This window comes from Mandrillus leucophaeus, unplaced genomic scaffold (genome assembly GCF_000951045.1).
Source record: "Mandrillus leucophaeus isolate KB7577 unplaced genomic scaffold, Mleu.le_1.0 Scaffold2, whole genome shotgun sequence".
NCBI classification, from domain to species: Eukaryota; Metazoa; Chordata; class Mammalia; order Primates; family Cercopithecidae; genus Mandrillus; species Mandrillus leucophaeus.
In genome coordinates this window covers 446,234-461,725 of record NW_012102031.1, presented here as the reverse complement: position 1 = coordinate 461,725, position 15,492 = coordinate 446,234, and the positions used below count along the sequence as shown (strand labels likewise).

The window sequence follows — 15,492 nt, the reverse complement described above, 5'->3', positions numbered from 1 at the left end:
AAAAAAAAAAAAAAGGTGCAACAACGCACATTAGCCTACAGCTGAGCAAAATCATCTAACACAAAGCCTATTTTATAATAAATTGTTGAATATTTCATGCAATTTACTGAATACTGAAACACAATGGTTGTATAGGTACTGTGGTTTCTACTGAATGTGTGTCGCTTTCACACCACAGTAAAGTTGAAAAATCCTTAAGTCGGGGCCATTAGCCAGACTCCAGGACTCCTGAGCCCCAGTCCAGGGCTCTTTGCTCTCTACCACAGACCCTCAAGAGGCTTCAGAGAGGCTTAAGAAGTAAGCCAGCCAGGACGGGCACCCAATCAGCTCACCTAAGTGAGCCCTTTCCTCCTCGGGCCTCAGTTTCCTTATCTGTAATATGGAGTTACTGTAGGGACTGTACAGGCGGTTCTCCGCACATGTTGATATCACATCAGATAGGGCCTCTATCTGAGGGAGAGGAAGTGAGAAAGGAAGGGCCTCTTTAAAGGAGAAATGATTCCTGTATGGGGAAGCATCTCCTCCCTTCCTGCCCAGCTCTAAGTAGAAGAGAGGGAACCTGTCTCCCCACATACCCACATTAGGGAAGAAGCGCCAGTCAGAGCCCTCCTTGTAGCACTCTAGCACTCACCCCTACCTCCCAAGCCACCCCAGCCGGTGTAGGTACCTGTCTTCAACAGCATTGCTCTGGACTCAGCTTCCGAGAACCTGACCAGATCTGCTCTGCGTGTATCAGCTGTATGTATTGGGCTCTGGAAGCTAAGAAACGTCAGAAAAGCACTGGGGTCACGGCTGCCTGGCTAGTTCGGCCGCCCTCAACCTTGGACGTGAATCCTACACTCGGTCCCCAAGTTGCCCGCCCAATCCCCAGCCTCACTTCCCGGAGCTTGAGTTCTTCCTTCAGAAATACTGAACAATGTGTCTTGGATGTCAGACCTTACACCCTCTGCAGTGCTGGGAGTCCTGAGCGCCTACGGGCCGCCTTCGGCCCGGTCAGGGCTCAGAAAAAGGCAGCGACCGCCTTAAGGTCGCCCAGAAAGAGCGGAGGGGCAGGGCTGCGGCCAGGCTCCGGACTCCCAGCCGGGTCCGGGTTCCCGCCCTGGGCCCCCCAAAACCGCAGAGCCCCCTCCCGCCGCACTTATCTTACCGAAGCGCTCAGACCCGCGGCCCCTTCTGACTCGATTCCGGTAACCTGATAAGCCTGAAGCGTTCCAGTGAGGGCGGGGCCTCACGAAGGCAACCCTCCGCGCAACCTATCAGAATCCCCCCTAGCAACGCTGTGCCCCGCCCATACGGGCCCAGCTTCCCAGCCTCCCCAAGCCCTTCCCCACTGGGGTCCCGCCCTGCGTGCTAGCGAGGCTAGCATTGGCAGAGCCGGCTTGGGGCTGTCCTTCGTGGCCCGGACCCCGCGAGGCTTCCACCTCTGTGGGGACCACGAGGGCGAGGATTGTGCCAGCCTCACGGTGGGCGCTCAGTAAGCGGCCGTGCAGTGAATACCTGCTGAGGGCTTTGATTAGAGGAAATGAGAGACTGCTCTGAAGCAAGGTCCCCCCTAGTGAGCCGCTGGGAAAATGGAAGTCTGGGATTAATCGTCTCTACGAGGAGGATGCGTGGGAGGCAGCAAAGCAGGCGGTCGCAGCTCCAGCAAAGGCAGCCGGCTCCCCTTCCCCGCCTGATGCTCAGGGACTGCTCGCACAGGCTCGGCTACTTCCTTCTTCATTCATTCATCAAGTATTTATTGAGAAACTGCTAGCTGCCAAATGCTTTGTTCTGGGCATTGTAGGGGCAGAAAGATATTTTTCCTTACTCATCCCAAAGGTCACAGCGGACACTCCTATAAACAAAATATAGGTTAGCAAGAGAAAAGCATAACAGATTGATTTACGCAATGTTTTATGTGACTTGGGAGCCTTCAGGAATGAAGACACAAGTACTCAGGGAAAACTTTATTTTTATGTCTCTGATGAAGAATGGACACCTCTGGCCGGGTCTGCTGGCTCATGCCTGCAATCCCAGCAGTTTGGAAGGCTGAGGCAGGAGGATCGCTTGAGGCCAGACATTTAAGGACAGCCTGTGTCCAACATAGTGAGACCCCGTCTCTACAAAAAAATTTAAAAACGGGCAGGTGCCTGTGGTTCCAGCTACTTGAGAGGCTGAGGTAGGAGGATTGCTTGAGTCCAGGAGGTTGAGGTTGTAGTGAGCTGTGATTATGTCACTGTACTCCAACCTGGGCAACAGAAAAAAGGAATAAGGAATGGACAATTGTATAAACGCAATTAGACAAAAGGGAATGATTTGATGTTAATAGCTGAGTGTGGAAACCCAGTAATGTCTGTCTGTTCAGATTCTTCTTGTTCTCTCTGTGTGGCATTCCCTCCAGCTGGGAAGAGGGCAGGACCCCTTCTGGAATGAGAGTCTTATGGCCTAGTATCAGACAAGGTAGGTCAGAGAATTCCTTTATGGCCAGGCCTGACACAGAAAGGTGGGGGATGTTTCCAGCAATATTCGTAGTTTCTTTTTTTTCTTTTTCTTTTCTTTCTTTCTTTTTTTTTTTTTTTGAGACAGTCTCCCTCTGTCACCAGGCTGGAGGGCAGTGGCGTGATCTCTGCTCACTGCAACCTCCACCTCCCAGGCTCAAGTGATTCTCCTGCCTCAGCCTCCCGAGTAGTTGGGACTACAGGCGCACACCACCAGGCCCAGGTAATTTTTCTATTTTTAGTAGTGACGGGGTTTCACCATGTTGGCCAGGATGGTCTCGATCTCTTGACCTTGTGATCCACCCGCCTCCGCCTCCCAAAGTGCTAGGATGACAGGCATGAGCCACTGCGTCAGGCCAATATTTGTAGTTTCTGTAACTCACCTTAAGGAGGAGGAATTTCAGTTTCTATGGCCTGCCTTGCAGGAGAAAAATGGGAGAAAGAAGGGGGTAAGGAGAAGGTCAGAGAGAGACTTGGCTTCTGAGGCTCTTCCAGTGTCCTTTGGTTCAAAGTACTCAGCACGCCCAAGTGTCATATTTTTAGGCATCACTTTCTGACCTCTAACAGCACCTTCACTCAGATGACCACTGGGCATCTCAAACATAACCCAGACCAAGCACCGGCCACTTTCCACATCTCAGATAATGACAACTCTTCTAGGTGCTCAAGCCAAAACTGCAGTCCTTCCTGCTCTTTCCCTCACTCCCTACATCCAACTCCTCAGCAAATCCTGTGTTCTCTACCTTCAAAAGCCATTCTAAATCTGGCTGCCTCTCCCTCCCTGCTCTCACCGCCCTTGTGACATCTCGCCTGGATAGTGGCAGCAGGCTCCTCACTGGTCTCCAGCTTCCACTGACATTGATTCTCGCCACAGCAGCGAGAGTACGCCTTGAAATCTCTCAGGTCCCTCCTCACAGCCCTGTCTAGACTAACAGCCCTCCCAGATTTACAGAGCCCCATCCCACCCCTTCCACCCCCACCTCCTACTGTTTGCCACCCCCTCCCCAGGCCTCCCAGCCTCACTGGCCTTCTTACACAACAGGCCTGAGGGCCACTGTACTGACTGTTTCGTCTGCCTGGAATTGGCATGACTGGCTCCCTCATTTCCTTCAAGTATTTATCCAATGTTACTTTCTCAGTGAGGCCTACCCTGACCACTCTATTTGCAATTGCAACCTCCCTACTCCCACAATTTCCTGTCTCCCTTATCCTCCTCTGTTTTTTCCGTGCCACTTATTACCTTCTAACACATTTATTATTATTATATAGTATTAACTGAACAAAATTTAGTAGGGGAGACAGGCAATAAACAAGAAAATAAAAGCATGAGCATAGGAGAGTTTACTCTAGCAGTGAGTGCTCTGATGGAAATAACACCCCAGGGATGGGACACAGACTGCAGGGCAGGTTGCTTTACAATGGTCCCAGAGGGGACCTCTGAGCAGAGACTCAAATCTGCGTCCAGAGGGGTCCTGAGGAGTGGAGCTGCGGCTGGGGGTGGGAAGGAAGGCCATTCTAGGCTGCAGGAACTGTAAGGGCAAAGGCTCTGAGGTGGGAGCCAAGTTCATGGGCAGATGTTTGAGGACACCTCCGGCTTCCAGGGCCTTCCAGAAGCTCTAGTCTCTTGGGTTTGGTTGTGCATTCCCGAGACCTTCACCGCAGGCCGCCTCCTGGACCCACTAGGGCAGAGCCTGGGGGCTGCCGGTGGGCTTCAGGCCAGGGAAGCAGAAATGGGTAATTTCCAGAGGCAGAAATCAGCCGACCCCGGTGGGCCGGTGGGTGACCAAAAAAGCTTGACCGGCCCAAAAAGCTTGACCGGCCCTCGCGGGCTGTGTAGGAGCCCGCCCTTAGGAGGTGCCCAGAGCGAGACGTCCCTGGTTTGGCTCTGCCGGGGAAGTAGGCCTAGCAGGGAGAGGGGGACCAGAGAGGAAGAGATGGACTGAGTTTTCCGGACGGTGGGCCGGGACCGAGGCCCGCGGACCATCTGAGGGGGACCTCTGGGTTCGAGGCCGCCCGCACCGACCAGTTCTGTGGCTCGGGCAGTTCAACGCCCTCTCAGGCCTCAGTTTCCCGCCCTCGCAGATCCCGAGGCCGCCTCGGAGATCCCGGGCCGGTTGAATACTGGGCGGGGAGGGGCGGTAACTCCAGCCTCCCGGGCGGGGTCTCCCAGCTCCCGCGGCCACGTTGCAGCCCAGGCGGAGGCGAGGGGTCTCGAGCCAAGATCGCCCTCTTGGGCATCGGTGCGATCGGCGGCGGGAGGTGAGAGTGGACCCGGCGGGTTCCGGGAGGAAGTGGCCCCAGAGAAGGCGTGGCCGCGGGGACGTGGTGGGTAACAGCCCCGACACGAGGACGGGGAAACCGAGGCGGTAGCCAGGGAGACCCTGACCGAGATGACCCCTGTTTAGGGCGACAGCCGGGTTGGTGCTCCCCGCAGTGGCCACTGGCACTGCGGTCCCGCACCCCAGCTCGCCTCTCCTCCAACAAAAGAACCCAGGAAGACGACGGGGCAGGCGGGAGGCCGGGTGTGCGGGCGGCCTGGCCCCCCTGCTGGTGGAGAGGAGGAAGCGCCCTTCCCCGGACGCGGGAGAGGGGAGGGGGCATGGCCTCACGGGCTGCCCACCCCCTCCGTGTGCCCCAGTGCTGGGCCCAGGACCCCCAGTGAGTCCACTCCTCTGGCAAATATCTGTGATCTCCTCCTCCCGCTTCGTGGGCCACCCCTACTGGAATGGCCTCTCTCCCCATCCAGGGGCCTGACTTGTTTTTCTCCATAACCCTTAGCATTACCGGTCCTTTTGGTATCTCTTATTTCACTAATTATTCTTTCATTAATTTATTAGCATTTATTTTGTTTGCCTACAGTGTGTTTCTCCCTGTGGGACTGTAGGCTCCAGGAGGGCGGGAGACTTTGATTTGTCCACTGATGTATTCCCATTAATTCAACAGATCCCTCCTGAGGGCCTCTCTGAGCCCTGCACAGTGCTGGATATTGGGGTTCTCCTGGGAACTTAGCCGAGCCCCACCCTAGACATTCTGGGGCTGGGAACAGTGCTGTAAACACAAATGACATCGTCGTGAGATGAAGGAAACCAGAAATGGGGGGTCTACTGGTCAGATGACCTTAGGTCAGGCCACCTTGGTGGTCAGGGCCACCTTAGATGATATGGTGATCATGCAGGGCCTCCCAGATTAGGTGACTTCAGTTAAAGCCACAAAGAAACTGAGTGGGAGGTGCTAGAAGGGAAAAGCTAGGAACCATGAGGGCACGTGTAGCTCTGACCTGGACTCAGGCAGGGAGCTGGGGTCTGAAGAGTAAAGGTCAAGAAAAGGGGACCCAGCCCCTTAAGCTGCTCAGGGGTTCCTGGCTGGGTAGATGGGTGGGGGGATTCTCAGGGGTCACGGAAGGCTTCCTGGTGGAGGCTGTGGTTTCATTAGGCCTCGAAGGTGGAGTAGGAGTTCTCATTCTTTGGGATAAGCTGACTGGGCTTGCGAATTGTTTTGTAGGCTCCCTGGGAACCAGGTGGTTCAAGGGCTGAGCTGTGCGGCCAGACAAGAGGTCCCTGCCCTCCCCCAGTGAGCCCTGCCGGTAAGTGGTACGGTGTGAGGGATTTGGGAGACGAAGCTCTGCGTCTCATCGGTCATGTAACCTTGGGCAAGTTCCCCTCCCTGCGCCGGGCCTTGGTTTTCCATGAGTAAGGACAGTTGGACTAAGTGTCGTTCATGATCCTGGGGGCACCCACATTCAATGGTTGCGGTTAGATCTTCTCAGCTGTACCTGGGTTTATGCTACACTCTTGTTTACAGAGCAGGTCCCCATCTGGCCCTGAAGGCTGCAGATTGAGAGAGAAAAATAATGTTTTATCTGAGGAACTGGAGCCCCTTTAAATAATCAGGCCCAGACATATTGAAATGCAACAGCTGTCAAGTCTTACTCCTCCCTTGAGCTGAAGAATTATCTCTTTTTCTTTTTTATTTTCTTTTCTTCATGTCAGGTCAGTAATGTGCCCACATGGTAACAAGGTTCGAGGGTGGCATGGCTCACACATGCACGTGAACACCCAATCATCACACTCATGAACTACAAAAGGATCAAGAATTACCTCTTGAAGCCACTTGCTATGTGGCTCTAGAGCGACACCAAGTAGCCATAAAATGTTGTACACTGGACACCCTCCAGTTCTTACCCTATAGTTCAACAATGTATAGCCAATCACTAATCAATATTATTTCTTTTTTTTTTTTGAGATGGAGTTTCTCTCTTGTCACCCAGGCTGGAATGCAATGGCACAATCTCAGCTCACTGCAACCTCTGCCTCCTGTGATCAAGCAATTCTCCTGCCTCAGCCTCCCGAGCAGGTGGGATTACAGGCACCCGCCACCGTGCCTGGCTAATTTTTGTATTTAGAGATGGGGTTTCACCATGTTGGGCAGGCTGGTCTTGAACTCCTGAGCTCAGGTGATCTACCCCCACCTTGGCCTCCCAAAGTGCTGGGATTACAGATGTGAGCCACCGCACCCCGCCAATCAATGTTATTTCTATAAACCAAGGAGAATTCATGCCAAACAACTTTGTCATCCTTGCCCCCTTCTGCCTATAAAAACCTGCTTGTAGGAAAGGCCCAATGCATCATACGCCACGACAACTTAGAAGTTTGTTCTGTCCTTACTCTCACTCAAGTAAACTCTTTAAAGTTATATTTTGTGCCTCAGCTTCTGCCTTTAGGTCACTAAGATTCAACTGCTATATGCAAATAGAGGCCAGTAGAGGCCCAGGAGGGTCATGGAAACCCTGGAAGCTTGGCCTCAGAGTTGGAGTTGAGAGGACCCCAGATCAGGGAATAGTTTAAGCACAGTGGTTTCGATGGGTCTGGGGTCCATTTCAGCTCAGCTGACGCCTGTTTGTTTGGATTTTAGAAAGCCCTGCCCAGGTCCTGCCATGCCTCCTGTCTGATGCAATCTTGTTATTCTTTTCTCCAAGTCCGCCAATGTCCAGTTTTTCTTTTTGCATGATCCTCACAACATCCCTTTGAGAGAAAAGGAAGGAAAGACGAGCCCACTTCTCAGGAGACTTTAGGGGCCTTACAGACACAGCAAGCAAGTAGGAGGAGCCCCAGGGCTGGGGTCCAGGTCGCCTCCGGAGCCAGTGCTCTTCCCCAGTGGGGCACAGAACCACCTCCCTCTCTGATCCGCTGCCATCTCTCTTGCCTCACAGTTCCTGTGGGAGCCATGAAGCTGAACGAGAGGAGTGTAGCCCACTATGCACTCAGCGACTCCCCAGCAGACCACACGGGCTTCCTGCGCACCTGGGGGGGCCCAGGGACCCCATCGACCCCTAGTGGCACTGGCCGAAGATGCTGGTTTGTCCTCAAGGGCAACCTGCTGTTCTCCTTTGAGAGTCGCGAGGGCCGGGCCCCGCTGAGCCTGGTGGTGCTGGAAGGCTGCACAGTGGAGCTGGCTGAGGCTCCCGTGCCTGAGGAGTTTGCCTTTGCCATCTGCTTTGATGCTCCTGGAGTGCGCCCACACCTGCTGGCCGCAGAAGGGCCGGCGGCCCAGGAGGCCTGGGTGAAGGCGCTGTCTCGGGCAAGCTTTGGCTACATGCGCCTGGTGGTACGTGAGTTGGAGAGCCAGTTGCAGAACGCACGCCAGAGCCTGGCTTTGCAACGCCGCTCATCCTGGAAGTCTGTTGCCGGCCGCTGTAAGCCCCAGGCTCCTAACCACCGATCTATGGGCCTGGAGAATGGCCACTCCCTCTCCAAGGACAGCAGCCCCGTGGGCTTGGTTGAAGAAGGGGGCAGCAGGTCTTCAGGGTGGGGGTTGGCTGAGTGGGAGCTGCAGGGCCCTGCCAGCCTCCTCCTAGGCAGGGGGCAGAGCCCTGTGTCCCCTGAGACCTCCTGCTTCTCTACCCTGCATGACTGGTATGGCCAGGAGATCATGGAGCTGCGGCAGTGTTGGCAGCAGAGGGCCCAGAGGAGCCAGCCAAAATGTGAGGAACAGGATAAGCCCTAAGTCTGGACCCTTTGAGTCAGGAAACCAGGGCCAGTTCTTTTTCAGGAGTTAAATGTTTACCCATTTCCAACGTTGTGTTTTGGGAGGGGACATGGGTTCTCTCCTTCCTGCTATTTAGGCATTCTCCAGATTCCAGATCCACCCGTGTGTCTGGAAGGGACTGAGGGACCATTCCTTCCATCCTCTTTATTTCCTGAGGTCCAGAGAGTAAAGGAGACTTAGACGCCACAGAGCAAGACCCCAATCTCCTGACTGCACTGGCCTGACTGGCCCCTCCCAGGGGATGTTAATGAAATGAAGGAAGTGGGAAATGTCACCTGAGAGTGTCACAGGCTTGCCCTACCTTTGACCTATACACCAGGCTCTGGAGCCATAATTTCCAACCTGGGGAGTCTCATGTGCATTTAAATCCGAGGTAGGCTGCAGTATTGGCTTAAGGCTCTGACACTGTCAGAGAAAGTGGATTTATTGTGTCACAGGAGTTTCTGGGACCCAGCTCTTCCTGAGAGGGGTGGGAAGATTGGGGATCCTCACTCAGCAGTTTGGGTAGGGCCCTTTGAGGCAGAGGGTCTTCGGCCAGTGAAGATTTACTCTGCTCAGAGTGTTGGGGTCCCATCCTTTCTCCCCAGCTCCCCTGTTAACAGATGGTGCTGGACCTTGCCCCAGAAGGGGCTTGTAGCTTTTTTATGTCAACGAAATGCCCTCCTGTACTCTGTCTTCAACAGCCAACTCCTGGAGCTGCCAAGTGAGGGGTTAAAGAAGAGGTGGGTAGGCAGCGTGACTCCCTGGGTAAAGTTTGTTGCTTTGGTTCTCAGTCCTGGGTATTCTAGAAGTTTGGACACGGGATTCCGTTTCCTGTGCTAAAATTCTCCCTCCTGGCTGGGCTCCCGTAAACTGAAGCTACTCGAGAAACCACCTGGAAACTCTCATAGCCCTGTTTGTCACCCAGGGTGTACTTGCCAGGACCTTTCCTTGCTACTCTTCCCAACATCGAGCGTGATTTTTCTATTGTTCTGGGAGGCAAAGCGGCTGGGTCACCAGAGCCTAACCAGACTGACGCCCCAGGGGGAAGACGCAGAGGCCGGGAGGAGACACCCCCTCCCAAACACACAAAACTTGCCTCTTCCTGGCCTCGGCTCCCCTCACTGGGGCCTTGGGCAGGGGTGACCCGCACCCAACTAGGCCTAAGGGGGACGCTCGGAGCCTCTTACCCCCAGGAGGCGGAGATGCGCCCAGGGCGGGCGCCCGGCCTGTTCCCCAGCCCTGCCTGGAAGCTCCGCAGCCACTGCATTTTGTTGACAGGCCCTTCTCTTATTGCTACAGTGTTTTGTACGCGGTTAAAACACTAGTAAAGCTTTTTCATTATTACTCATTCGTCTCCCTGGGTTTATTTCCACAGCCCGCCGCTAAGTCCTGCTCCGGCCACCGTGCAGTCCTAGGTGCGGGACCCAGGACCGCGGCCCCGCCCCGGAGGACGCGGACGTAAGGAGCCGGGGCGGTGCCGCTGCTCTCGTGACGTCACCACGCCGGCCAGTTACAAACACCTCCCACCGCCCCAGGAGCCGCCAGCGCTGCGCGACTGCGAGGGCTGGGCTTCTCGTGTGCTCCTCAAAGTCTCGCGAGGCTTCGGGCGGCGTTCTTCCCGAGGGCGGCACCGGGGCCGGGCGGCGGGGTCCGGGTGCCCTGGTGAGGGGCGGAGCTGGGGGCATGGCGTCCGGAGCGGCTCGCTGGCTAGCACTGGCACCAGTCAGGTGCGGGGCTCTCCGAAGCGGGCCTAGCTTGAGGAAAGATGGCGATGTCGCCGCCGCACGGAGTGGCTTAGGCCAGAGCCTGGTACCGTCGAGGTCAGTCATCGTTACCCGCAGCGGCGCCATTTTGCCCAAACCGGTGAAAGTGAGTGTCTGCCTGGAGATGGGGTGAAGGGGCTGAGGCCAATCATTGTGGGGAGTGCGTGAGGGCGGCGCTGATTGACGGGAGCCAAGGCCAATCATAACGACTACCTTAGACTGGAAGGCGGACCAAGAATAAATACGCTAATGAGTTGCTAATTTTGACAGGTGTGTAGAAAATGGTAGGTAGACAGAAGATGGGGGGAAAACGCTGAGGAAGATGGCCTTTCACATTAGCTTGTCCTGAGAGGTGTGGGGTGCTCTGCACCTCTCGAGTCAGAAGACTAGGCCGTGTGCTTCTAGCTTAGACCAGTCCTGTAATCTCTGCCCTGCCTGTCTCCTAGTTTATGGGATGAAATATGAATTGTGAAAGGATTCTGTAAATAAAGGGTACGTGGGACGGGCCTCATCTTTTTATGAGTTGTCACCTAGTATTCATGTGATTTACAGTCCTGATAGATGTGCAGGGAATTATTAAAATCACGGTTTTTCAAATGAACAATCGGGCTAGAGCGGTGAAGTTAATATCCAAGGCCATCGCTGAGGCCGCAGCATCCGGGTTTCTTCCTGGTACCGTCCCCATCAGGTTCTATCTTTTTCCAACACTGAACGCTGTCACAGGCTTGAGTTTTTCTAGGGAAAACGGAAACAGTCCCTTATATGCAACAAAAGTTTTCTTTAGCACTGCAGGGCTGTGTGGTGTGGGAGTTAAAAAAAACATTCTCTTAAAGCTAGTCTGGCCTATGCTAACTCACACAGTTGACTGCAGGTCCATGTTGGGAAAGACCTGCCTTATCAAAACAGTTGCAAAAAAACTTTTATTTTAAATTCTAGGAATACGAGAGAAACGTTGCTGAGATTTTACTGACATTCTCCCAATCCATCTAAATAGTCTGAGTGTAAATACATGCCTACTTTCAAATACATCTGTTTCTAAAATTTTTAAATCAAATTTCTCAGGCATCAGGGAGCTTGTTACTTAATGAACTGTATAGAATATCCCTTCAGTGTACATCTTTCTGTCATCGGTTTTCGTGTATTTCGTGTTCAGGTAGAGCTCACCGTAGTCTGGCCCTCCTAGTACTGGTGCAGCCGTCTGCCTGTAGGGATTTAAAGTAATTAGCAGGCTGTGTCCTAACTTTAGATGTCTAGGGTGCCTTAGACTTTTCTTTCCAGTGGACTTTTCATCCACTTTGATGGCCATAACAGTCACCTTATCCCTTTTTCTTTTTTGTTTTGAGATGGAGTCTCACTCTGTCACCCAGGCTGGAGTACAGTGGCACAGTCTCGGCTCACTGCAACCTCCGCCTCCCGGGTTCAAGTGATTCTTCTGCCCCAGTCTTCTGAGTAGCTGGGACTACAGGCGTGTACCACCACACCCGGCAATTTTTTGTATTTTTAGTAGAGATGGGGTTTCACCATGTTGGCCAGGCTGGTTTCGAACTCCTGACCTCGTGATCTGCTTGCCTCGGCCTCCCAAAGTGCTAGGATTACAGATATGAGCCACTGCGCCTGGCCTTTTTTCTTTTTTTAAGACAGAGCCTCACTCTGTTGCCGAGGCTGGAGTGCAATGGTGCAATCTTGGCTCACTGCAACCCCTGTCTACTGGGTTCAAGCAATTCTCCTGCCTCAGCCTCCCAAGTAGCTGGGATTACAGGCGTGTGCCACCATGCCGGGCCAATTTTTTGTACTTTTAGTAGAGACGGGGTTTCACCATGTTGGCTAGGCTGGTCTCAAGCTCCTGACCTCAGGTGGTCCACCCACCTTGGCTTCCCAAAGTGCTGGGATTACAGGTGTGAGCCACCCCGCCTGGCCCTCTCCTTTTCTAATTACTTTTCTTGCCCTGAATTTTTTCAAGGATTTTAAAATCAAGTTGCTTATGATGGGTCTGAGGTCCACAGGAGGGTATGTCCGTGAGAGGGCCAGGTCTTCTTTGGTCCTGCCAGAGTGGGCTCTGGAGCTCACAGCTGCCACTCTGACCCTCTGCAGATGTCCTTTGGCCTTCTCCGTGTGTTCTCCATTGTGATCCCCTTTCTCTATGTCGGGACACTCATTAGCAAGAACTTTGCTGCTCTACTTGAGGAACATGACATTTTTGTTCCAGAGGATGACGATGATGATGACTAACAGGTAAGACTTGCTTTACCCTAGATGGACGAGGAAGCAGGGTGGAGCATCTGTCTGTGATGCAGTCTGGCCTGGTAGCAGCATTTGGACAATGAGGGCAGAAGCTTTAATGAATTGACCCACTTGGTGGCTAATGTTTTTTGTTTGTTTTTTGAGACGGAGTTTCGCTCTTGTTACCCAGGCTGGAGTGCAATGGCATGATCTCAACTCACTGCAACCTCTGCCTTCCAGGTTCAAGCGATTCTCCTGTCTCAGCCTACTGAGTAGCTTGGATTACAGGCATGTGCCACCATGCCTGGCTAATTTTGTATTTTTAGTAGAGACAGGGTTTCTCCATGTTAGTCAGGTTGGTCTCAAACTCCCGACCTCAAGTGATCCACCCACCTTGGTCTCCCAGAGTGCTGCGATTACAGGCGTGAGTCACTGCGCCCAGCCGACTTCATGTGCTCTAATATGTGCTTCATGGCATTACTGTCAGAGATGAGGACACTCCTGACTCCTTAGCCTGGCATTCAAGGCTTGCCATAATCTGGTCACACCTCTTATTCCAGTCTCATCTTCCATATTTCCAGCCACACACCGATTCCCAGTATTCACCATTTCTTGAGTTTTCACACTCATACCCACCCCCAAACATTGGCTCATTGTTCCTCCCACATGGAAGGCTGTTTCTGAGAGCTCTGGGTCTTAATTCCACCCCATTCTACAGTGTCTTTGAAGTCTTCCTTCCTCCCTTCATTTGAAAGTTGACTACTCCTTCCTCTGAGCAACCAGTACCTCCAGTACCTCTCTTCAAATACTCGGTATTATGTGTCTAAACACACTCAAACCAAAATTTTACTAGACTCTGAGCTTCTTGCTGGCAGAGGACGTTTTTTATACATTTGGGCCCCCAGTGCCTGGCCCGTGGTGAATGCCCAGTTAACATATGCATAAACAATCAAACATGCTCAAAGTTGCCTTTCTCCTGCCATGTTTGATAGAAGCACTTTGTGGAATTCTTTCAGTCTGCGGATGGAAGACTACTCTGTTGCCCAGTTCACTGCTGCTTTCCTTTCTTCCAGGCATTACAGAAAGGAGAAAGCAGTAACTGAAGAAATGGTGATGCTCTCAGCTTCTCTGCCTTCCCTATCAGCAGAAGGGCTCAGGGAAGGCCCTCAGCCTCCCAGTCTGGTGAAGCTTCCTGTATGGTCCATGACCATATCCTACCCCAGGCTCTGGCAGGCTCCCTGAGATGTGCTATCCACTAAGCACTGCACAAACAAGCAATCAAATTATGAATAAACATAATAAATATCAGCTGTGTGTGACTGAGTGATTGCTGCAGTTTCTCAGTATGCCTAGGCTCTAGTTGGTGCAGTTGTCTCTGCTGTCCTTTATTCATGAGAGAAACATAGGCCCAGGCTATCCAGGCTGCAGTGGAGCCCGGTGAACTATTCTGGGGGCCTGGGAACGATTTTCATTGTTTACAAAAGCCCAACAGAAACTGCGCATTTTCCCTTAAGAAAGCTACACGGCCTAACTAAAGCCTCATGCCATTCTGTGTTCAGTGCCAGTCATTTTAGTAGTACGCTCTGCTTGTTAGCATACTACTTAAATATAACTAGAATGATTCAAAACTTGGGTTCTGTGATATGAGGATATATAGAGGTTTTCATCTATTTCCTGGCTTATAACTCCCAAAGCCCTTGTTTTAGGCTTTTGTTACAATGTTGGGCACTTCGGGCCTCAGAAAACAACAGTCTCTTTCTCAGACCTTCTCCTGACCTCCTTTCACCTGCTGCTTTTTCTCCCCAAGGCAGGCCATAGAAACTAAAAGTATAATCTTCCTTTGCCTGTCTTCGAGTTGGCCATAAAAAGAATTCTCTGACCTACCTTGTCTGATTTTAGGTTATGAGACCCCCATTTCAGAAGGGATTCTTTCCCTTACCTGGGAGGAAGAAATGTGGACAGGCCTTGTTGGACTTCCCCACTCCATCTGTATTAGATTATGCCTCTTTTGTCTACTCCCATTTTTCCACCGTTGTCCATGCTTCAATCATCCCTATCCAATGAGGTCTCCATAAAAGGCCCAAGAAGACACGTTCAGAGAGCTTTCGGAGAACAGAACACTTGGCTTTGGAAAGTGGCATGCCTGGAGAGAACTTGGAAGCTCCATGCCCCTTCTTCTATACCTCACCCTATGCATCTCTTCATCTGTATCTTTTGTGATGTCCTTTACAATAAACCAGTAAATGGACCTAAGTGTTCCCGAGTTCTGCAAGCTGCTCCAGCAAATTAAAAAGAAGGGGTCATGGGAACTCCAACTTGAAGCTCAGAAGTGCTGGAGGCTTGGACTTGTGAATGTTGTCTAATGGGGGTGGGAGCAGTCTTGTGGGACTGAGCCCCAAACCTGTGGAATCTGATGCTATCTCCAGGTAGATAGTGTTGGAAGAGAATTGGAGGACAGCCAGCTGGTGTCTGCTGCAGAACTGACTGCTTGCTTAGTGTGGGGAGAAACCCTCATACGTTTGATCACAGAAGTCTTATGTGTTTATTGTTACTGAGTGAGAGAACACAAAAACATTTTTGAGTTTTTTCCTCAGGTTCCTAAGGTGAAAATATAAAGGGATCCTTGGTGCCGTAAGTTTTGGGGCCATGCACAATGGCTGAGGCCTGTAGTCCCAACACTTTGGGAGGCTGAGGCAGGAGGATCACTTGAGTCCAAAGTTCAAGACCAGCCTGGGCGCAGTGGCTCACGCCAGCACTTTGGGAGGCCAAGGCGGGTGGATTGCTTGAGGTCAAGAGTTTGAGAGCAGCCTGGCCAACATGGTGAAACTCCGTCTCTTCTAAAAATATAAAACTAGCTAGATGTGGTGGTCCACGCCTGTAATCCCAGCTACTTGGGAGGCTGAGGCAGGGAGAATCACTTGAACCAGGAAGCGGAGGGTGCAGTGAGCCAAGATCATGCCACTGCACTCCAGCCTGGGCAACAACAGCGAGACTCCATCTCAAAA

The 15,492-nt window shown here is 52.5% G+C and overlaps 3 protein-coding genes across 4 annotated transcripts in view; 2 read left to right on the top strand and 1 right to left on the bottom strand.

Annotated features, from left to right (window-relative positions):
• NAGA (N-acetylgalactosaminidase, alpha-) overlaps window positions 1–1,208 on the bottom strand; it is a 12,632-nt gene extending 11,424 nt beyond the window's left edge. Inside the window, exons 1-2 of the mRNA XM_011978748.1 lie at window positions 1,148–1,208; window positions 668–752 (exon numbers count right to left, since the gene is read on the bottom strand). Of these exons, the coding sequence (XP_011834138.1) occupies window positions 668–683 (16 nt within the window). The 5' untranslated portion in view covers window positions 684–752; window positions 1,148–1,208. The remainder of the gene's footprint in view (window positions 1–667; window positions 753–1,147) is intronic.
• A 3,444-nt stretch (window positions 1,209–4,652) lies between these two features.
• Window positions 4,653–9,848, top strand: FAM109B (family with sequence similarity 109, member B). The gene is made up of 3 exons (XM_011978747.1): window positions 4,653–4,736; window positions 5,979–6,060; window positions 7,687–9,848. The coding sequence occupies exon 3, from the start codon at window positions 7,701–7,703 to the stop codon at window positions 8,478–8,480; it is 780 nt and encodes a 259-aa protein (XP_011834137.1). The 5' UTR covers window positions 4,653–4,736; window positions 5,979–6,060; window positions 7,687–7,700; the 3' UTR covers window positions 8,481–9,848.
• A 267-nt stretch (window positions 9,849–10,115) lies between these two features.
• The window catches only part of SMDT1 (single-pass membrane protein with aspartate-rich tail 1), a 43,337-nt gene continuing 37,960 nt past the window's right edge, over window positions 10,116–15,492 (top strand). Inside the window, exons 1-3 of one of the 2 annotated variants that reach the window (XM_011978744.1) lie at window positions 10,116–10,373; window positions 12,359–12,499; window positions 13,561–13,810. In XM_011978744.1, coding sequence (XP_011834134.1) covers window positions 10,188–10,373; window positions 12,359–12,496 — 324 coding nt within the window. In that variant the 5' untranslated portion in view covers window positions 10,116–10,187 and the 3' untranslated portion in view covers window positions 12,497–12,499; window positions 13,561–13,810. Of the gene's footprint in view, window positions 10,374–12,358; window positions 12,500–13,560 lie in introns of those variants that run through there. The other variant, XM_011978745.1, reaches the window with a different exon arrangement.

Bases quoted from the DNA above. Each gene is read 5' to 3' on its own strand.
- FAM109B (XM_011978747.1), top strand. From the start codon at position 7,701: ATGAAGCTGAACGAGAGGAGTGTAGCCCACTATGCACTCAGCGACTCC.